Source organism: Equus asinus, chromosome 20, assembly GCF_041296235.1.
Source record: "Equus asinus isolate D_3611 breed Donkey chromosome 20, EquAss-T2T_v2, whole genome shotgun sequence".
NCBI lineage: Eukaryota > Metazoa > Chordata > Mammalia > Perissodactyla > Equidae > Equus > Equus asinus.
In genome coordinates this window covers 111,690,908-111,711,487 of record NC_091809.1, presented here as the reverse complement: position 1 = coordinate 111,711,487, position 20,580 = coordinate 111,690,908, and the positions used below count along the sequence as shown (strand labels likewise).

General features: G+C 41.2%; 1 protein-coding gene across 3 annotated transcripts in view; it reads left to right on the top strand.

Moving 5' to 3' along the window:
* Positions 1-20,580, top strand: part of DCDC1 (doublecortin domain containing 1) — a 428,668-nt gene that overhangs the window by 213,829 nt on the left and 194,259 nt on the right. For all 3 annotated transcript variants that reach the window (XM_070491394.1, XM_070491395.1, XM_070491396.1), the window contains 4 exons: positions 5,733-5,834; positions 9,113-9,276; positions 12,288-12,413; positions 14,680-14,785. In XM_070491394.1, coding sequence (XP_070347495.1) covers positions 5,733-5,834; positions 9,113-9,276; positions 12,288-12,413; positions 14,680-14,785 — 498 coding nt within the window. The remainder of the gene's footprint in view (positions 1-5,732; positions 5,835-9,112; positions 9,277-12,287; positions 12,414-14,679; positions 14,786-20,580) is intronic.

The following is a 20,580-nucleotide window of genomic DNA, read 5'->3' as shown; positions in this document are numbered from 1 at the left end:
TTAATGTACATATAATGTTAATTCACTTAGAGTTGGTTTTGTGTATCCAGAAGTGACTTTGAATTCTGATTGGACAAAGATTTTTTTCCTGGCTAATTAGCTTCTCACGTAAGACAAATATTTCATGTTAATTTTCACATTTTTTGACTTAGGTAAAAAAAATATCCACTAAAAATTACTTTTCTATGCCGTTAAACTTCTTTATATTAAGTTTCAGATTTTTAGAGTCTCTGACACTAGATGTGAGAGTACACTTTGGTGTTTCTAATTAAAAACATCGTAGGCCTTGACTCTAGTGGTCTCCCCACCACTTATGAAAGAGGTAGGCTGGGGACGTCTCCTTCCCTCCTCAGACTCCCTGTGAAGCCTGGTGGTTGTGAGTCCCGAGCGCGTTAGCGGGCGTCGCTGCCCGGGATCGCTTGTGTGTGTGCGGAGGCCCGCTGCACTGCCCGGCTCCCTTCCTCAGCTCCGAGGGACCCACCCCAGCTGCCACGGCTGTATCCTTACTGGACAGCTGCCCTCCCTGTAAGGGAGCTGCTTCTCCCAAGACGAGGCCCTCATCCTGCCGGCACCTGCATTCAGCACTTGGTCGGGGGCCGGTGGGCAGGCCTGGCCTCAATTCTGGACGAGACTGAAGGGCTATCCCGGCTCCAGAGCTCCCCCGGGAGGCCTCTGGTGCAACTGCGTTGCAGGTCAGCCCTCCGCAGCCTGCTCCTGCCTCCCTTGCCCGCTCCCAGGACCCCAGAGGAGCTCCCCTGCCAACCTCCCACGGGTATAGGGTAAACCTTCTCTCAGAGGCAGCTTCCTGGGGACCCCAACCCAAGACATCATGTGAGTTAACCTTATTTCAACATAGTTAGTTATATTTACCTGAAATGTGCCACAGAGTTTGATGTGGCTGTTTTATATTCCTTTCTTCCCCACACCTCTGGCGGTAAATCCCCCCAACTTTTGGCAACACACCGCAGTGTCGTTTTCCTGTTACTGCCTCTCGACAGCATTGCGTCCTGGGCCTTTTGAAGCCTAGAAGCTTGGCCTTCGACTCAGCACAGAAGAGCCGCCTGGGGGGTGTGCCTGGCAGTCACGGAGAGTTTGGGAACCTGCTGTCCCCACGGCCAGCCTTTCCAGACTTAGAGCTTTGAAGGCCGGGGAGTGGCCCTGACCCAGGCCTTACGTGGGTCCCCAAATAGATGTCATAAAGGATGCCAGGCTATTAGCTCGGAACTCCCCCTTCCGGTTGTCTTTCCCTAAATGGTTTAAGTTTTGGTCACTGTCTGTAAAATCTTCATGGGAAATAAAATTCTTTTAGTACGTTGGTGACATTTTCATGCCTTCACAAACACTGCATGTGAATAGTTAGATTTACTTTGATTTATTTACACCCATGGATGCAGACTTCATGTTTCAGAAATATTAGCCTGGCTAGAAGTTTTATTTCCCAGCCCTGCTGATAAACAAATAAGTAAGTAAAACCACTGTGGGATGAACATGGGAAAGGAACCACGCCCATTGTTGACACTCGGGGGTGCCCATGTCACCCCCTGGGTTCGCTTTGCTCCCCACAGTCTGCTCTCTGCCCAGCAGCCACATGCTCCTGTAAAAATGTGGGCTGGCTCCTGTTCCTGCCGTGTTCCAGACCCTGCAGAGATCCCTCTGATGTCACAGTCCTCACCCTCCCTCTCTACCACTCTGCTCCCGTTGCAGCCTCCACGCCGTTCCTGGAATGTGCAGCACAAAGTCCAGCCCTAGCCTCTGCCCCAGCGCCTCCGTCTACTCGTCTACTCGAGACACGCTTCTCCCAGCGCTCTGCTGGCTGACTCCCTCGCCCAGTCTTTGCTCCTGTCTCTCCTCTCCTGAAACAGGTGCCTGTTCTAACACCTGCTTCACGCGGTGACCACCAGTCTCATCCCACTCCCCATCTCCACCCTATAGCTCCTGCCCTGCTCTAGTTTTTCTTCTTTATGTGGCACTTATCACATTCTGACCCCCTCAGAGGTGCATTTCCGATAAAGCTGATGAAACTTGAGCTTCAGGGCCCCTTCCTTTCTCCGGCCCCTTCCAAAACCCTGGGAGATGCCCTGGCAATGTGTGCACATGGCCACATGTTCCTGTAAAATTTGCAAACCTAACGTATTCTGCCTCTAACTGGTTGAGGCCGTTGTCTGTTTCCACTCCAGCTTCCTCTCTGTCGAGCTTCCCCTTGCACCAGGCGGCATGGAAGTGGCAGCCGTAGGCATTTTTGGGGTCTGGCTAAGGGGAAATCCAACTGGGGCTTCATTTAGTCTAGGTGTAGTGGAATGTGGTTAGCGGTTCGTGTCGCTTCCCTGTGTGGTTCAGTTAGCACCGGCCGTCCTGTGTGCGGAGGGCTCCGTGAAGACAGCTGCTGCCTGCTGGCGGTGTGTGCACAGCCCTCTGAATGTGCCCAGCGTGCCTGCACCGTGGCGTTGTGGGTGACGGAGGAGAAACACTGTCGTTAACAAAGCTGATCTGCAGGGACCCTTCCACACGTTACAGCTCGTAGTGAAAGAAATCTGATCAAGCTTTCCCCAAACTCGAAATCAGTCCTAGAAATTTTTTATGAAATGATCGATGAAGTTGTGAAGCTGAGAGAGATTTTTCTAATCAATGCTAAAAAATTTTTTTGATTAACCCTGCTGTAGGGAAAATGGAATTATCTTTCTATTCTCCTTATAGACAATGTTACAAAATTACCATATGAAGAGGTGATCAAAGACATTTCAGCCAAAAAAATGCATGTTGGATAGTTAATTAATGAATATATTTTGTGACTCTTTCTGGATTTTGTAATGTTTTTGCTTTGTGTGAACTTTTTAATACATGTAAATTGTGATTTGTTTTCTTGTTTTAAATGATTTTTTTTTCTGGTGTGGAACATTGGCCCTGAGATAACATCTGTTGCCAGTCCTTCTCCAGTTTGTATGCAGGATGCCACCACAGCATGGCTTGATAAGCGGTGTGTAGGTTTGCCCCCAGGATCCAAACCCACGAACCCTGGGCCACCAAATAAGAGAGCATGAACTTAACCACTACACCACTGGGCTGGCCCCTTAAATGAATATTTTATATCTAGTTTTACGTTGGTAATTTTGCATTCTTTTTGTTGAAGAAGGCTCACCAAATTGTATAAAGTTCAGGCCTAAGGAGGCCTGATGTACCCCGGCCGTGCTGCATGATTTGCTTGTTATTCTGTTCCTCAGCAGCAGGAGTCTTGTTCCACCGTGCATCTTCAGCACCTGAGCACTGCTCAACACGTGTGGGTGCTCAATAAGTGTCGGCTGGATGAATGAATCATTAACAACATTACGATGAAACGGTGGTGTTAATCTAATTTAATCCTGCTCGAGAAAAGTCAATATTGACATGAAGGACAGTGAAAAGATTATAGTTCATGGAAAACACTCCTCCTTAAAACTCTGTACTTTGTGTAACTAAGGGCGTAGAATTCCTATTCTTAGGTATTTTCTGCAGTAGTCACTAGCTGCCATGTTTTTCAAGAGGATCTGGATCATTTTTCCTTAGGTTCCATTACCTTACTCCTTGGGACCCAAGACTGTCCTCAGCTGGCTTTATGCATCACCCACTCCAGGGTGAGAATTCACACCTGTAGGGAGGGGACGCTGTGCAGAGAGCCACTGGGAAGCCAGTACAGCAGTCGGTTTTCCTTGAGCAGGAAATAAAGGTAGACTCTTTGCTTCACTCTGTCTAGACAATCATAGAAACACTGGAAAACTGTCTTTATTTAGACATTGGGCAATAGAAGTAAAAATGCATCTTATGCACAGGAAGAAAAAACAAGTACAAAACTTGGATTTAGGAAAAAATGGGCCTAATAATATAGAGACTTTAAAAACCAGGGCTGGTCCTTAAGAAAGGCAGGCTCGTAGGATTTCAGCTTGGGGAATTTTTTTTTTTTGTAGAAATACAGAAAAAACATATTATACGAATGACTAGTGGAGGGCAGCCTTCTTTCACTTGAACACCTAAACTTTTAACTAAATATTAAAATACCTCTTTACTCTTTTTTCAAAATGCCCTTATTTTTGGAGGCCAGAGCCTTTTTTCGAGAACCTTTTCCGGCCGTAGAAGGAGAGACATTAGCTGTGGTGAGGAAGGTAGCGAGCTAGCGAGGTCTCAGTGTCGGCCGAGTCCTGTTCGCTCCCTCGGTTTGGCAGTTAGCTCTCACTCTGCAATTTCCAGAATACGGTTTGCTCCCCTCTGATCCCATGTCTAGCAAGTCTTGACAGAGGAACATCAATAAGTTCCCCAAACTGAGCTTTGTCAGCACCGACCTTGCAGAATGCGCGCCACCTGAGTCGTGGCCGTCACTGCTCAGTGTCTCTGTTGTTTACGAGTTTGGTTCCAGATTAGGACCCACGAGACTGTTAGGGCAGTGGGATTCTCTTCTCACATTATTTCTACAGGCTTGCAGGCTTCAGTTGGGTTTACACAGTTCCTTGCAAAAATAGAGAGAGTTCTTGCTCACAGATGTATCTTCACTCGGAATGGAGGTTTAAAAAAATCTCCATTCGAGAAAGGTACTGCGGGGTGTGGAATGTCAGTGCACGGAGGCCGACAGCTGTCCCACCTGCCCTGGACTCAGTGCGAGGGAGAGCCCCGAGTGGAGAAAGCCCCTCAACTCTTGAAGGGTATTACTCTTTTTAAGAAAATCTCTGTTTTTGGTAAAGTCTGACAAAGTGCTATTGACGCACATTATTTCCCGAACTAATTAAACAACTTTCCAACTGTCTCAGGAGTAAAACCAGTAGTCTTTTTTCTTTTTAAATAAGGTATTCTCCCAAGTTATCTGCTCTGGAAATAGCCCTAGACATAAATGAAATGGCCACTCTGATGTGATAGGTGTGTCAGAAAGGGAAGAAAAGAACTTTCGAGAAAAAAGAAAATAAAAAGCAAGGATTTAAGTTGTTCATCAGGCCTCTTGGCCTGCGTCCGTTCTAGCCTGGTCAACGGCACACCCCACTGGGGTCCTCAGTGTGGTCAGAGGTGGTGCTCCCTCCATGGAGGCCCCCTTCACGACTGGTTTATTGGGAGACTTTTGACCAGAGCATTTGCCAGATTTTTTTTTTCCAGCAAGTGTTGCATGATGCAATGTTACAGATTTTCCCTCTGTTCTCCCAACAACTTGTTGCGTAGATGCACTTCAAATGGACGGCTTTCATCCCACTGTTGTGCAATAAATCTGTCATGTTGAATTTCCTTTTAGTGAGTCAAAAGATGAGCTGAACACTGATGTTTTTAAAATATAAATCAAACATTCCTCACATAATTTGTGGCTTTGTGTTTTTCAAGAAGAATGAAATGAGCTTGTTAATTGGTTGCCAGCTGACCTTTCTCTGACACTTGCCCCATTTAAGCATCCAGTGAAGTCCATGATTCCTCCACTACCATCTGCGGTTTCCTTCTGTTTCAGGGTTGTAGGGAGTGCCGGTCAAGGTTAAAGACACTGGGACCGAGAGGAGAAACAAGGGGCTTCCTTTAGACCCTTCTAGGCCTGTTGATCTTCATTGCCAGTTCCCTGTACGTGTTCGCACAGGTGGTCCTTGCTTTGCAAAGTTCCCATATCCATGACTTTCAGTCAACACCATGCTATGCAAAGCCTGGATTGCTTACATTTATATCTGTAGGTACGAGTATATGTACGTATGTGTGTGCGCATGTATTTATTTTTAATTTTGAATGCACTTATTTTGCAGATATTTGAAAATGGTAAAGACACTGGAGAGATCTCTGTTTTTATCAGCAAAAAAGATCTGGGGTCTAACAGCCCAGCTCACACCGGCGATGTGATGGAAAGAGTGAGTTTACTGACATTTATTCATGACTATAAAATTTCTTCCAAGTTACTTGTAGTTAATTTAAACAATTACATCTTGAAAGTTGCCGAGCAAAGATCAACCATTTGCTGGTCTGGGGTGACTAATATCTCAGGATTGGCTTCTGAATCCCTTAGGCTCACAGCTCCAGTGCGGAGTTAACTCCTGGCCTCTTACTTACAGCATCTTAACCGTCATTATGCTTGTATTTGGAAATCTGTGTACACTGGACTCTGGGATTGCCCTCTTCTTTACACTTTGAAAAGAAGTGACACGAAATTCAGTGGAGGGTATGTTCTTGGTCTAGGGTGTCTCCACGCTCTGGACCCTGTGCGCCTGACGTGCAGCCGTGGTCTCCTGTGCTCACGTGAGCAAGTCCAGATGGGTCATCTCAGGCATCTTACCTTTGCCTGTTTTCCAAATAATTGAGATGTTTCTCAGGCAGAACCAACATGTTCAGGCTCTTTATTTTGGGTCTTCATCTTGTATAAAAGAACACTGAATACCCTGTTGTTTACAAATTGGGGTTATGCGCCCCAGTGCACACCAGTGTTTTGGGCTCTGTTGCTTGGCCTTTGTTCAGAAACTTGCTCCTTTTTTTCCCCTTCAGCTCAGCACCCTGAGACTTACCTCTCCCTGGTGGTATCTGTCACCTCGCCTCTACAGTCAGTCACAAAAGTTGCATAGAATTCAGAGACTCTCCCCTGACCATTATCTGGGCCCGGAAGAGATGGGAAACACCACTTGATTAATGAAGGAGCAAGAGATCAAGAACCTTGGCTGGTTTCTTTTTACCATCACATCCCTGCCTGTACGAATCACCATGATACACAAGCCTTCCTAGAATTCTCTACCTGTCTTCCCTCTTTTTCACATTAGAAATTTCACTTTTTGGTTCACATTAAAATTGAATTGGTGGGGCTGGCCCGGTGGTGCAGCGGTTAAGTTCGTGCACTCTGCTTCAGCAGCCCAGGGTTTACCACTTCAGATCCCGGGCGTGGACCTATGTACCACTCATCAAGCCATGCTGTGGCAGACATCCCGTACATAAAGTAGAGGAAGATGGGCATGGATGTTAGCTCAGGGCCAATCTTCCTCAAAAAAAAAATTGAATTGGCATTTATATTATACAGGAAAGTTTTCGTGTTGGCTTATGGCACACTGAAATTGATCTGTGCTTTGCTTCTGTAGGCAAGTAGATCTGGGGAAAACCTTGAGTTAGGAACATTGTAAATCTCTTTGTTGGGGAGATCCCTGTGACACCCAAGGATGACTGTTTCCTGGTACACACTTGTTTCAATCACTAGCCTAAGATGTTTCACACTCTTCTCAGGTCCCTGAGCAAATTTCATCTATAAGGGCCTGGTGATGATAGCTTGAATGATAGAAGGGTGACGATGATCACAATTTTTGGTCACCATGGTCCAGCCCTAACCAATGGCCTGGAGATGAAAGGCACTGAGGCCCCTGCCTTCTGTGGGCTGTCAATGCTTGTCTTTGAACACCTAAAATTCAGTCTGTCACCAAGTTGAGAAAATAGAGATTGCAGTGTAACTCCTGTGAGAGTGAATTTGGTTAAGGGGTCAGGTATTCTTGTCCCTTCCCTGCCACAGACTCCTGTACTTTGTGTACACGTCTCTCTCCTGCGTCCGGCCTTAAATCTTTTATATCTTTCCCTTTTACAAAAGAGGTGATGCCTGTAAAGCAAAATCTCTATGATTTAAAAAATGATCAGCATTATATGTTTTCTAAAGTAATAGGAAGGCAATAAAAAATAAGCTCAAGGGCTGAGAACACACGGAAATAAAGGTAGGGCTTTGTAAACACAACCCATAGATTTCAAAATGTGATTGTGGCTCCAATGAAAAAAACAAAAGGATATAGATTTCTACTATGCTAACATATCTGCCTATTGTATTCCTAAGGAGAACAGTAACCATTATTTTTAATTCTAGGGACTTGGCTATGCTGGATGAGAAGTATTAACTTTAGTGAAATGAAAAATGTGTCATCATTTTCAGGCTTTCTGATGCTCAAGGCTAAAAATCTGGTCAATGTCGAGCTGATGAAGTGGACATATGATTATTTATCTCTAATTAGGACAAAGCCTAATTCTTAGGCATTCTACAAATATAGTTGCTGGTCAAAGAAAATGTTTTACTCGGTCAAGAGTTTGTAGCCAAGAGGCGAGGAAACCTGAGACATGACAGGATTGCAGCCTCTCTGCTTTCCTCTGAGCCGGGCATTTAGCACGCCTCCGTACACCTTCAGTAGGAGTTAACAGAAGGAGCAAGTAAGCGCCCCGAACAGCAGCCAGGCAAGAAAAGGCCACCCCGTACCGCATCCCTGCCAAGATTACAGAGTAAGAAGAAATTGAGAGGCACAGGAGCTGACAAGGGAGAGAAGACAGGACTCGCGTGACAGCAGGCTAGGGGGAGCAGAGTGATGGACAGTGTGGGGCGCAGAGCGGGGGAAGCAGAGGCCTGAGCACAGGCCACGGGGACAGATAATCACAGAGAAAGTCTTTTAAATCCCATGTGCAACACAGTGCAGTTGGATTTCCTTTCATCTGAAATCTACCTTAAATCAGAAATGTCTCGGCAATGTAGAGACCCTAGATGTAAGCTGAGGCAGACACTGGCAATGCCGTTGTTTAGACTATGGCATGACAGCATTTCGTACCTCGCACCTCAGTTACGGCCTATTCACAACTTGGAAACATCCATCATTGAGGCTGCTCGCAGGCTTCTGCAGGACTCTTAATTAAAATACATCCGGGAGGAGTTCTCCTTGGTGAACTGACGTGGGAGGAGAACTGTGTTATTTTGCAGTCCTGTTGTACTGTGGGTGATCTGAGGTTGGTTGGGGCGGGGGGCCGGCCGATTGTAGAACCTGAACGCGCTCTGGAAGGACCCTGGCAAGATGTGTAGCTCAGACACGAAAGCATCACCCTTATCGAAGAGGCTTTTACGGCGTGTGGAAGCTAAATGCTTTCTGCAGACGTCTCTGCTCCCGGCCTGGGCCAGAGGGCCGGAGCTCAGCCACAGGCCTGTGGCACCCCCTACTGGTTACAGTCCAGGCTCATCCTGGTCCTTTCCCCTGAGCTAAACGTCGCCGTCATTTCACACTTCTTTTAACATTCTCTGTGAATTTAATTATCGTTTGTTTGGACTTCATTTGTTGCCTAGTAGAGACAGTCTATTACAGATGTTCACATTTTACCTTATTTCCTCTTCTTCATTTTTTTCCCCCACCACCAGTTACTTCTCAAGATTCATCAAAGGCTTCAAGGTTCTTCTATCAACCCGTCAGGCCTCAATTTTTCTTCCACCCGGCTTTTTGATGAGCATGGTCACGAAATTAGGAACCCACTTTTGCTGAAGAATGGGCAAAAACTTTGGGTCTCTCACGGTGAAGCATACAGGTAGGAGTGAGTGTGTGTTCTCTGTCTGTCCTCGGTCCCCCCAGGGGCAAGAAGATGTCAAAGGAGAGCTGAGAAACCACGTAGCCCACTTTACGAATTTTTTTTCATTTTGAGTTCTAATAAAATTTCAGGGGCGTTTTTTGTGAGGCAGTATTGTTTGTGGGATATGACATCTCTCTCTCTGTCTGTCCTAATGCCTTGTCATAGTTCTTGAAGTCTGCCTGTCAGCACAGCAAGTGGGATTTCTTCATGTCTGAGTAGTCACCTTAATGATAGCAGATGGAAACGCCGCGGGGGGCCAAGCCCATCACACTGTCATTGTCGCACACTGCCCTGACCTGCTTCCACTCCTCTATTTTTTTGTCCCTTTTTAAAGGAGAAATGGATGGTAATTGAAAAGGATCTTAAGCAAGATTTATGAAGCTGTAGACAACATGATTCCCCACTATCTCTCTATGTTTTCACAAATAAAGTCTTAACCTTTTAAGCACCAATGACAGGACAGCTAAAGATAAATTGGTAAAGCTTGTAAGTCCTATCTTATCGAAGTTATATTCCTCAAAAGCGCCCTACATTACCCGACAATAATTACTGGTTATTGCTGAGCATTGTGTAAATTTTTGTAGATTGGTAAATTCCTGCATAAAATTATCTTCGTTTCTGAGAAAAGAAAAAGGCTGCAATGTGCAGGCCTGATGGGCTGGGCTGTTGTGTGGAATATCTGGAAATATATGCATATTTTGACAGGGCACATCCAGATGAAGTCTGAAACTGCTTGTCAGGAAACTCAAACACACTTTTCTGACTACTTTTAATTTTAATTTTTTTTTAGCTCTTTGTTTATCTGAAGAGCAGAGTAGGGGAAAAAGGGGAAAATAATTTTGGTTTTTGAGTATAACTGATCGTGTATTAATTATAATGAAAATAGCGTAGACAGAACTAGGAGCTGGTTGTATTTGCTATGTATTCTAATAGTCAAAATGTCGAATCCTGAAACAAATCTACCCAGAAATCCATGAAAGCTTTGGAGGGAGTTGTCAGGATAGGTTGTGGATAGCATATTACAAAGTTGAATTTCATCCCTCCCAGGAGAGTGAAATTAAAATGCTTAATAATTTCTTATGCTGTGTAATTTACAGAATTAAAAGTATCCGTAAGGAATGGTGTTTTCTTCCGTGGGCAGATTCCCAAATGTGATTTAGTTACATCGTGACAATTGTTTTTATAGTGATAAAAACAGTGATGCATTTTAAAATGGCCAGAATTCTTGCATAATTTAGCAAGGTCTTCCAATTACAAGGAGAGGCTTTAATAAAATGTGTGTCTAACGGTTTCTTCTTAAATATCATTGTTAAAGTGAAAGCAATGACTGACTAATTTTGATGTTTTTAATGATGTTTGCTATAATACAGTATTTTAATAAGATCAAACACATGTTCTTGATTAATTGGATCATATTTGTGGAATAACTAGTAAAATGCTAAGTATCTGGAATGTTCTAAAATCAGTTAAGGATTGTAGCTGGAGGAATTCGTAAGTGTGTATATTTGTATATCATTGTTATTTTAACAGGATAATGTATTTTTTTCTGGTTTGAATCCAATATAAAGCATTGGGGAACATTATAGCATTTTGTTACTATTGGAACTTCTAAAGTTTATGTCTAAAAAGTTATTTCCATCTAGTTTAAAATAGATTGAGCAAATGTGCAATATGTAGTAAGTAAATGATATTCATTTTCAGAGAGTGATTCTAACGTGTCTAATATATGTTGAGATGGTGCGTCGGCTTACTTATTGGCAAAGGGCGATTTTGCCAATATCTGCTTCTGTTTTGAGTTCTTTATGATTTTTCTCCCAATTTTTATTTTGAAAAATATCCAATCTACAACCCAACACCATGAAAGAATAGTACAATGAAGATCTATCCATCCTTCACCTAGGTTCACCAACTTAAACAGTTTGCTCATTTGTTTTCTCTCTCTTGTCTCTCCCTCCCTCTCTTTTGAACAATTTGAGATTAGTCCCAGACAGTCGTGAAAGTTTTCCTCGTAACCCTTCATGTCGCAGCCCTGGTGAGCAGGGCATTCTTCTGTACCACCTCGTTATCCTCCCTGACACAGTCAGCAGTAACGTAATATCGTCTAACGAACAATCGATATCCAGACTACCCAAAATGTGCCTTAGAGCTTTTTGTAATCCAGGATCCAAACATACTTCATATATTGCGTTTAGTTATTTTCTTTAGTTCTCTTTACTCTAGAATACTCCTCAGTCTTTTGTTTTGTTTTTCATGCTGTTGACTTTTTGGAAGAGTTCAGGTGCTTTGCTTGTAGAATGTCCCACATTCTGGATTTGTCTGTTTGAATATTTTTGACAATACCACACAGATGATGTGGTTGAGTCGTATAATTCTAGAGTTAAATAGCAAATCTGTGTCACCAATTTAGAAAAAAATGGCTCATAGTTGAATAGTGGTTGTTCTTTTTATTTAATATCTGTTTTCTATTTGATTTTAATTCTGAAATAATTAAATTAACCTAAAACAATGTACCTGACAGTATATAATATGAAAAATTAAATCAGCATAGCATTTACTGAACTCACAAAAAAATAGCTGTTTGTAGACAAATATCAAAGATTTGTTTAATTATCAGCTCCAAAGATTATTATGGATATATTGCACTGCAGTTATACATGAAAAAATAACATTATATTAATGGCAACTGGTTGTTTTTCTCAACTAAATACTTTGCTTTTGCTATTGAAATTATTTTTAAAAATTACACGTGTTGCAACTATCGTTGGCATATTATAAATCAGCCAAATAAACTACAATGTGCATTTCAGGTCTCAGTATAGGACACCAACAATGGTGCTGTATAATAGGAAATTCACTTATTTCTGGATTTCACTAGACACTAGCATTGTATGTTTTATTATTTATTTGTACTCAAATTTCAATGTTTGTATAATTTTGCAGCTGGCTTTGATTTTTTTTCCATTTTTCAGATCTCCACTAAACCCTGTTTTGGGTTTGACCTTTGACCAGGTGGCTGCATTTGCCAGAGGTGGCATTACAGTCGCATATAAAACCTTCTTGGACCCCAGTGCTGCTCTGCTCCCAGGATGTGACAAGTAAATTAACATGTGCTTGGTTACAGTAATCTGATTCGCCTAATTCAAATTTCCCAGAGTGACAGATTGAAACACTAAAAGTTGTTCTTTGAATCATGTTAAATAAGCAATTATTTGCTTTATTGATTTATTTCGTGATATAATGAGCTAGTGCCTAAGAGGCTTATCATTCATTTTCCTTGAGTTTTAAAAAACCATAGGTGGCAATGAGCAGACTGTATTTTCTGCTTTGCAGAGATATTAATTTTATTTGAAACATAAAAAGTGTTTTCATGGATGTTTCTGAAGTAATAGTTTTGGATGGAATTGTTAAAATATTAAATAATATGTTTTCTTATATGAGTGTTCTTACTTAAGACTCATGTGATGATGATAAATTGAAAACAAAGGCAATATGCTGGAGGTGTGGTGGGATAGTGAGGAGAAGAGCAGGAGTCAGAAGATGTGGGCATCCAGCCCATCTCTGCTCACCATTGTCCAGAAGCAGCTGGGTATCAATTTCTTATCTGTAAATGATGAAAACCCAGTGTTTACTGAATATTGACCATAGGCCAGGCACAGTTCTAAATGAATTGGGCAAGAACCTATTTAATCCTCAAAACAATTATTTTAATCCCATCATTACCTATTATCGTATTATTATTCCATCCTTCAGAGACAGAAACTGAGGCACAGGAGGAATTTCCCAGTCACACAGCTGGTGCAGACAGAGCCCAGCTTCTAACCCAGATTGTCTTTCTCGCAAACTGAGGGCTTAACCCCCATCCAGCACTGTCTAATAGAACTTCCTGTTATGATGGAAACACACTTGGTGACTAACGAGCACTTGAAATGTGACTAATGTGACTGAGAAGCCAAATTTTTAATTTTGTTTGAATTAAACTAAGTTCAATTTAAATAAGAATACGTGGCTGGTGGCTACCACATTGGACATTGCAGCATGATGCTGATACTATCTTGAATCAGGCAGTCTATCTATAGGGACCCATCTAGCTTTAATACTTTGTAATTTAACAGGTTACAACTTTCCTTAATGTAGGAGTGAAAATGCTGAAGTGGAGGGCAGATCCAGAGAACCAAGAGCAGTCTGTTGAGGTCACTCAGTGTAGACAGTGTCAACCGGTTGCTAAATGTGTCTAGAAAGACAGACTCCCGGGTCTTCCTTGGTAGTTGTTTAAACAACAACTCCGTCCCCCAGTGGCTGCCTGCATGTTCCAGAAAGATCTGAATCTGTTTTGTCTTATTCCCCTTTTCTTTGTGGATAGAAAATAACTCATCAGCATTCTTTGTTATGGGCATTCCCATTTATGAGAGGATTTATTTCATTGCAATAATCTTTCCTCAACCTGTTAAATTTGCCTAGACCCTTTCTCTTCAGTTTTTAGCTAGGAGTTTAAATTTTAATTCTTGTGTTTCTTCTTAATTTTACTTCCCCAGGTGCAATGAATACGGTTTATTGAATGGATTCAGGTTAGATCTAGGTCCCTAAGTGTAACAATGTGGAACTGGCCCTACTGAGCACAAACTAATTTGAAGATAATTTACTTAATTTTGGGTTTCCATTTGCGCTTTCTTTCTACACTCTAAAGTGGATCCTTTGAAGTCTTAATAATTATATTCTTATTTATATTTCTCAGAGTTTTGGGGAAAAAAAATACTGTTACCTGTCCTGGAACTGGTTTCTGTTGAATAGCCTGCTGTGTTGTACGGCTTAACCTATCAGTGTTGAGCGGGTAATTTTCTTTAGGGTAAAGATTGGCTCATTTTTAAAGTAAGTAATTTGGCTGAACTAAGAATGAATCCCAAACTCTCCACTTTGTGGTTGGTCCATGTACAAACTAGACCATGCTGCCTCTTTAGACTTTCTTATGAATACCAGGCTAACATGCTAACACAACCACTGTAAGGATAAGAACATCTTTTATTTCTCAGAGTCCCATGTATTTAGAATATACATTTAACAATGCCGATGGTCTCCTCTATGAATGATTCTGTAAGATTAAAAATCGTTTTTTATTTCTTTATTCTGTTGATTAATTAGGCATGGAATCCCCCAATATAGTAAATAATTGCAAGGTAAAAACTTAAAGCCTTCCCTTTCCTAAAGCACTTTACAGATTTCTGTGTGAAAAGATTATAAACTATACTTTGGTTTTTCTCTCACTAGTAGAGTATAAGATGCATAAATTATTATACTTGTAGATTAAAGAGTATTATAATTAAATACATTTTATTCTAACAAAACTTTATATTTTACTTTTCTTAGTTGGGAAGTTTGTGAGGGATTTCCAATTAATTTCAGTGGCACTAGTCAACAGATACCTGATCAATTTGAAACGGTGGACTTGGGGAACCATTTCCTACAGAGCAAGGTCAGAATTATTTGTTATCCTTAATAAGATATTTTATGTATTGGACACTCAGTCAATACATGGTGACTGAGCAGATATTTGTGAAAGTTTTTGAAAACTATAAAATATTTTACAAATGTTGGGCAGGTATTATTTTTACTTACTATTAATTGATTAAATACTTTAAAACTGAACCAATATATAGCATTCCTACTTGATAACATTCTGCCTGAATTACCTCATCTAGGTACTATTGTCTAGCATACTTCCTTTATCCCAATTGTATTAATAAGTTGGAGTTGTTTCAGCAGGTCTTTCAGAGGGCTGTTATCTCTCTGCACTTGAGGATCAGGTCTATTTATTTGTTCTATGGGTCCATGTGTCAAAGCAACAGGAGTTTTTTAGAAAACTTAACTCATGGCAACCCAATACAGAAAGTCTACTTATTAATTTACACTTAGAAATTTATCCTGCCAGTGCAGAATTTTTTCCTGGCTGAACTGTGACAGGTGTTTTAGACATGTCTCCGGTGCAGGAATAATTCCTTCATTCTTCACAGCTGCGAAACTGGGTAGGGTTGTTCTTCATCTCACCTGCACAAGCTTTAGTTTTTGAGCTCTTGAAATCCAAACCAAAAAGCACCCTCTGAGATAGAGATACCCAAAGAAGGTAGGACTTCCTGTCCGCTGGTTTGGGCCCTTTCTTTCCAAGAGACAATGCCAAAGATACATTGTCCCGTCCTGGTCTTTTTGAATTTCTCCCTGCCATCCATTCAGTCTGTTATGTCAAAATTTATACTGAAAATATTACTTGTTTTAAGGCATATATGAATCTAAATAGTAAAATTATAAAAATAGAATAAAATAATTATTTCTAATCTAGTCTATTTTTGAACAAATTTAGAAAATAAAGTTGAATGATGTGAGTTATGTAATATAAGTTGAATGGTGTGCTAAGAATTAATGCCTTTTATATTTTATGTTCATCTGACATTAAGATTTATTTACCATAGCTCTGATCATTTTGGCGTTCCTTTTTAGGTTTTTGTTGTAGCCTGGCCATTGTCTACCGAGGTTTCCTATCTTCCTCTGGCCTTCTGCGATTCCCCTCCAATCTTCCCCCACTCTCACCTTGCTTTTCCAGTCTTCCCCTCTTCTCCGTCTTCTCGGTACCCTACACTGCAGTCAGAGCGGTAAATTGTGAACCATAACATGCCCTCACTTTGCTGTACTGCTACCGGGGCATGTTGTTCTTTGCACAGGATATACCACCCACCATCGCCATTCCTTGCCTTTTAAGGCTTCACTCACCTTCCTCTTCCCCCTTGAAGCCTTCCCAGATCCTCCAGAGAGAATTAACCTCAAAATGTTTCGTGTTCTTAGAACTCTTTTCATCCTGTAAAAGTGGTTCTCAGAGTTTGTGTTTTGGCATAGGCGTTTGTTTCTGTGTCTTTCTCCTCCACTAAATTGAGAATTCTCTGGCCACTCGTGTTGTGTCTCACTTGTCTTTTATTCCTGAGTGCTGCACCAAGCCTTGAAGGTAGGGCAGGTGCACAATACGTTTTTGAGGAATGGTTTTTCAAATTCCGCTGTAACCTGTCTTTCAAGGCTACTGTTCTGGCATATCTTCTTTGTGTGTTAGCCAAGCCAGGCTGTTCATTTGTTGTTTTCTGAAAGCACTCCATGATATCTGTTATTACGCCTGTGTGGATCCCTCTGCCTGGAATTCAGCCTCTCTTTCTTTGTCACCACCCCCAGCCTTCTCAGTCCCCTTGTGCCATATCCTAGCACGATGTCTGGCATATAGTTGGCATTCAATAAATGCTTGTTGAAATCCTGCCCATCATTCTCGCTTTCTCTGATTTGTGCCTGCTTCATGGACACTTTCTTTACCCCAACCCCGCTCCCAAACCAGATGTGATGCTTCCAGCCTTGATCCCCCATTGCATCCATCTGTGCCCTTCATAACAACACTGAACTCGATGCTGTTTCTCTTACAACATTTTTTGCGTGATTTGAAGTCAGTTAGTGCTCCATGTTTGGGCATATTTCAGGTCACCCTGGGGTAGAAAGGGGAGAAGGGTGGATTCGACTGAGAAAGTTGGGATCAGATCGTAAAGAGTCTTAACTCAGTGTTAGGGGTTCTGGATGTTGTTCTGTAGAAGACGAGGAGTCATTGGAAACATTCAAGCAGAGGCAAGATCTGATATGATCCTTGTGAGAGGAAGGTAACTCAGGAGGCCCTTGTCTTATCCTCCCTGCTAGACTAGAAACTCCTCGAGGGCAGAGGGCATCCTGATCATCCTTTCTCAGCTGCAATATCTGGATGCCCGGAGTTAGCTCAATGGAATTGCATTCGCTAGTTAACTAGCTCTTTCAACGGGAACCAGCTCACACCTGAAAGAAACATTGAATATCAAAGTTTTCAAAGCAGAAGAACCCAAAAGAGGTTTCTTTCTTTGATTTTAAACAAAGTAGGACTTTAAAAGAAAACTATCTTTTCTAATGTTGAGAAATGAGAGAATAACAACCCAGTTATTTCATCATTATTAATTGGTTCTAATGATTCAGTGGAAGTGGTAAAACACTCATTTTAAATAAAAGTTTGTACTCTATTGTATTTTTAGAAGAAGAAATTGGTTTGGAATAAAATTCCAGTCCAACCAAAATAGTAAAATAAAGCAGATTTGATAAACTGGCTAGTAAAGAGAAGCTTTCAAAGAAAAATGCCCTCCCTTAGCTATGAAACCTTTAAAATCCTTCCAGAAAAATGCCTCCAATTATATACAGAGAAATGATCAGTGTATTGGAAATAGTAATTTAATCACCTGAAAAGGAGCACCTTTAAAGAGAGATTCAGGCGGAGGTGATGGTTATCTACAGGGCATTTTATTGTAGGATCTTGATGCTCATTGCGGTAAAGAACACAGTAAGAGGATTACAACAGGGGTAGAGAGGAGGGAGGCAAAGGCAATATTCTTGATGCAGACACTTGAAAATGGGCTTGAGAGAGAGGCATCAGTGCCCAACCCCTGCCTGTTCTTTGTAATCTCTTATTGACAAGTGAAACCTTTCCTACAGAGAAACGTTTGGAACATGTAATCCCTATTAGCAATGCGGGAGACAGATGTGACCCCGACAATTACAACCTGTTGCTCTTTTATCCATTTCAAAAAAAGATTTGGAATCTACTACAAATGGACAATTTGGCGAAAACATCTTTCAACAGTTTTCTATTGTTACTTCAATTGGCAACATTTTTAGATGGCCCCAGTTTAAGGGCAATACAATTATATGTTTCCATGAAATGAATGAGATTTAAACTTCATGGTAGTTAATATAAAAGAAAAAGCATTTCATAAGCAGAATGGTTTGAGGAAAGCCTGGTTATGGGAAAATATGGTGGAAAAACAGACCCCTGTGTTTGGCAGATTATGTATTCTCCCCAAATGAAAAGGAAACTTATTTTGATCCTACCCTTTCAGTATGATCAGACATCAGAGGACATTCGTGACAGCTTTCAGTATGGAAACAGCAAGAAAAATACCAAGTTATGATTTTAGGACTATGGTGTGCTTGTTATAAGCTAACTTGTAAATTCAGCAGTCATGGGCGCCAGCAGAATGTATTATTCTGTTTGTCACAAAGGAGCTGGGAGAAGGCAAATGGTTCTTTACTTTCCTGTTTCTTTGGAGAGCAAGTCACTGAGAAATAATGTTTTCTACAAATAACTTACACTGGGGAAAATACAACATTTTAATGTAAACTTTGAACCGATTGCCTTTAGGCTAGGACACAGGACTTTAATTAAAATCCAAACTCCTTTATTTTTAGGCCAACAGTTGAAAGCTACGTGAGTACTATATAACCAGTCTTAGATATTTCCCCTCATTTGCTTGCATAATTATGTACTCACCAATATTTTCTGCTTTCACACTTTTCCAGTTCTTGGCCTTAGAGCCGAGTGGATTGATCAGTGATAGATCTAGAGAATGGAGACAGTAAGAGTGAACATCAGGCCAAGAGGAAAGAGACTTTAGAACACTTCTTATAGTTGTGATTTTAATTTGTGTATCAAATTATTTCACTTGGCCCTAAATTCACTATCAAAAGTGAAACATCTTATACAATTTCTATGTAGAAAAGCAAACAGTTTGTTTAGAATGAGGGTTGTGGTCTATGAGCGTCTTCTTTCAAGGAAGATTTTATTGTCTTGTGTTTTGTTCCTCGGTAGATCTGCCAGAAAAGACCGGACGTGGTTCTCTTACTACTGTTGAATTTTCCCAGGAATATTGAAGGCTGCTCCACTTTCATTAGGGACTTGGAAAAAGAAAACTAAGCAGGAAGTTTTAACTGGCCCAGCGGGTGCATGCGTCATTTCTGTCACCGGCAGCTTCTATATCAGCACAGTTTATTCAGACAAGCAAAATCAGAGTGGTCGTCTAAAGGGACTATGTATATAGATAGGCAAGAGAATTGAAGAGATTTTCTGTTTTTGATTCTCAATGGGATTTAAAAAGGTTTTCTAATGACATTCATGACGAGACATATTTAGAGACCAGTCTCAACATAAATGCTTTTATACATGCCCGTGCGTGCACACACATGTGCACACACACCTGGCATATTATGTTGCAGGCTGTCAGAGCACTTTTCTTTTCTGGATTCCAGTTTTCACAGTTTCTATCTTCCCCACCTTTATGAATGTTTGATCTAAAGGTAAGCTATCAGATTAAATTAAAAAGAAAAAATAAGGTGAAGTTACGAAGAGAAATTTTGTGGCCATTGTCAGTTTTAAGTATGTTAGAAACCCAGGCTTGGCAGGATCTTTTTTTAATAACACGAAATGAAGCTGAGCTCGTGGGCCCGGCTCTGTCTGGTCTGAGTAGAGTCACTTGGGACCTGTCCAGCAAAATCTCTCTCGGAGAACAGCATGGTGTTCAAACTGGGTGCCAACCCAGGACAGACACAAAGGACCCCTTCCTTCTTCACCAATGAGCCAACTGTTAAAAGATTAAACCATGTGGTGGAGATAACAAGAATTTAGGCGCTGGCAGCAGGTGCTACACAAAGAAGCAGTTGGCAGTACAGTTCTTCTGTCTGACTAATTCCAGTCAAAACAATCTTTCTCCCAGTTGCAAAGGAGAGTTTTGAGTGTGATGGCAACTGGAAGTTAGAGGGTGAGCAAGAGCGCCACTTTCAAGGCTGCGTCCTGTGGCGGGCGGATTAGTAGAATATAGTTTATCATTGTTCAGAAACTGTGGGGACTCCCCTCCAGAATCTGGTCACCACTGCCTGACTGGGGCAGACGCAATCAAAGAGCGGTAGGTCACATCTGCTTATATGGCAGGGCTGCTGTATTTTTTAAATTTTGTTTTCACACATAGGAGTCATGTGACATCTCCTCCTCTTGAGAAGTGACTATCTCCCATTATAGAATAATTACCAAATATATTAGTTATACCCTTTTATTATTGCCTGGTCACATTTGTAAAATATTACCTTTTAAATTATCATTAAATTTTTGTTTTTCTAAAAATCATTTGCTACTCAAAAAATATCTAATATTAGCAAAGATTTAGAAATGACTTTTTAATATTAGAGAATAACTTAAATTGATTTGAATCAATGCCATTTATTGGGTTTAAAGGGTAAATAGGTGTATTCCAGTAATCCTATACAAATAAATATTGGTACTTAAAAACTTAGCATGATTGCTCTGGGAAAGTGATCATATAAATTAGGAGACAAAGTTTATTAAATATGAAGTAGTGGAATTCCTGCAAGTGATGTGAATGCCTGTTAATTTGACAATCA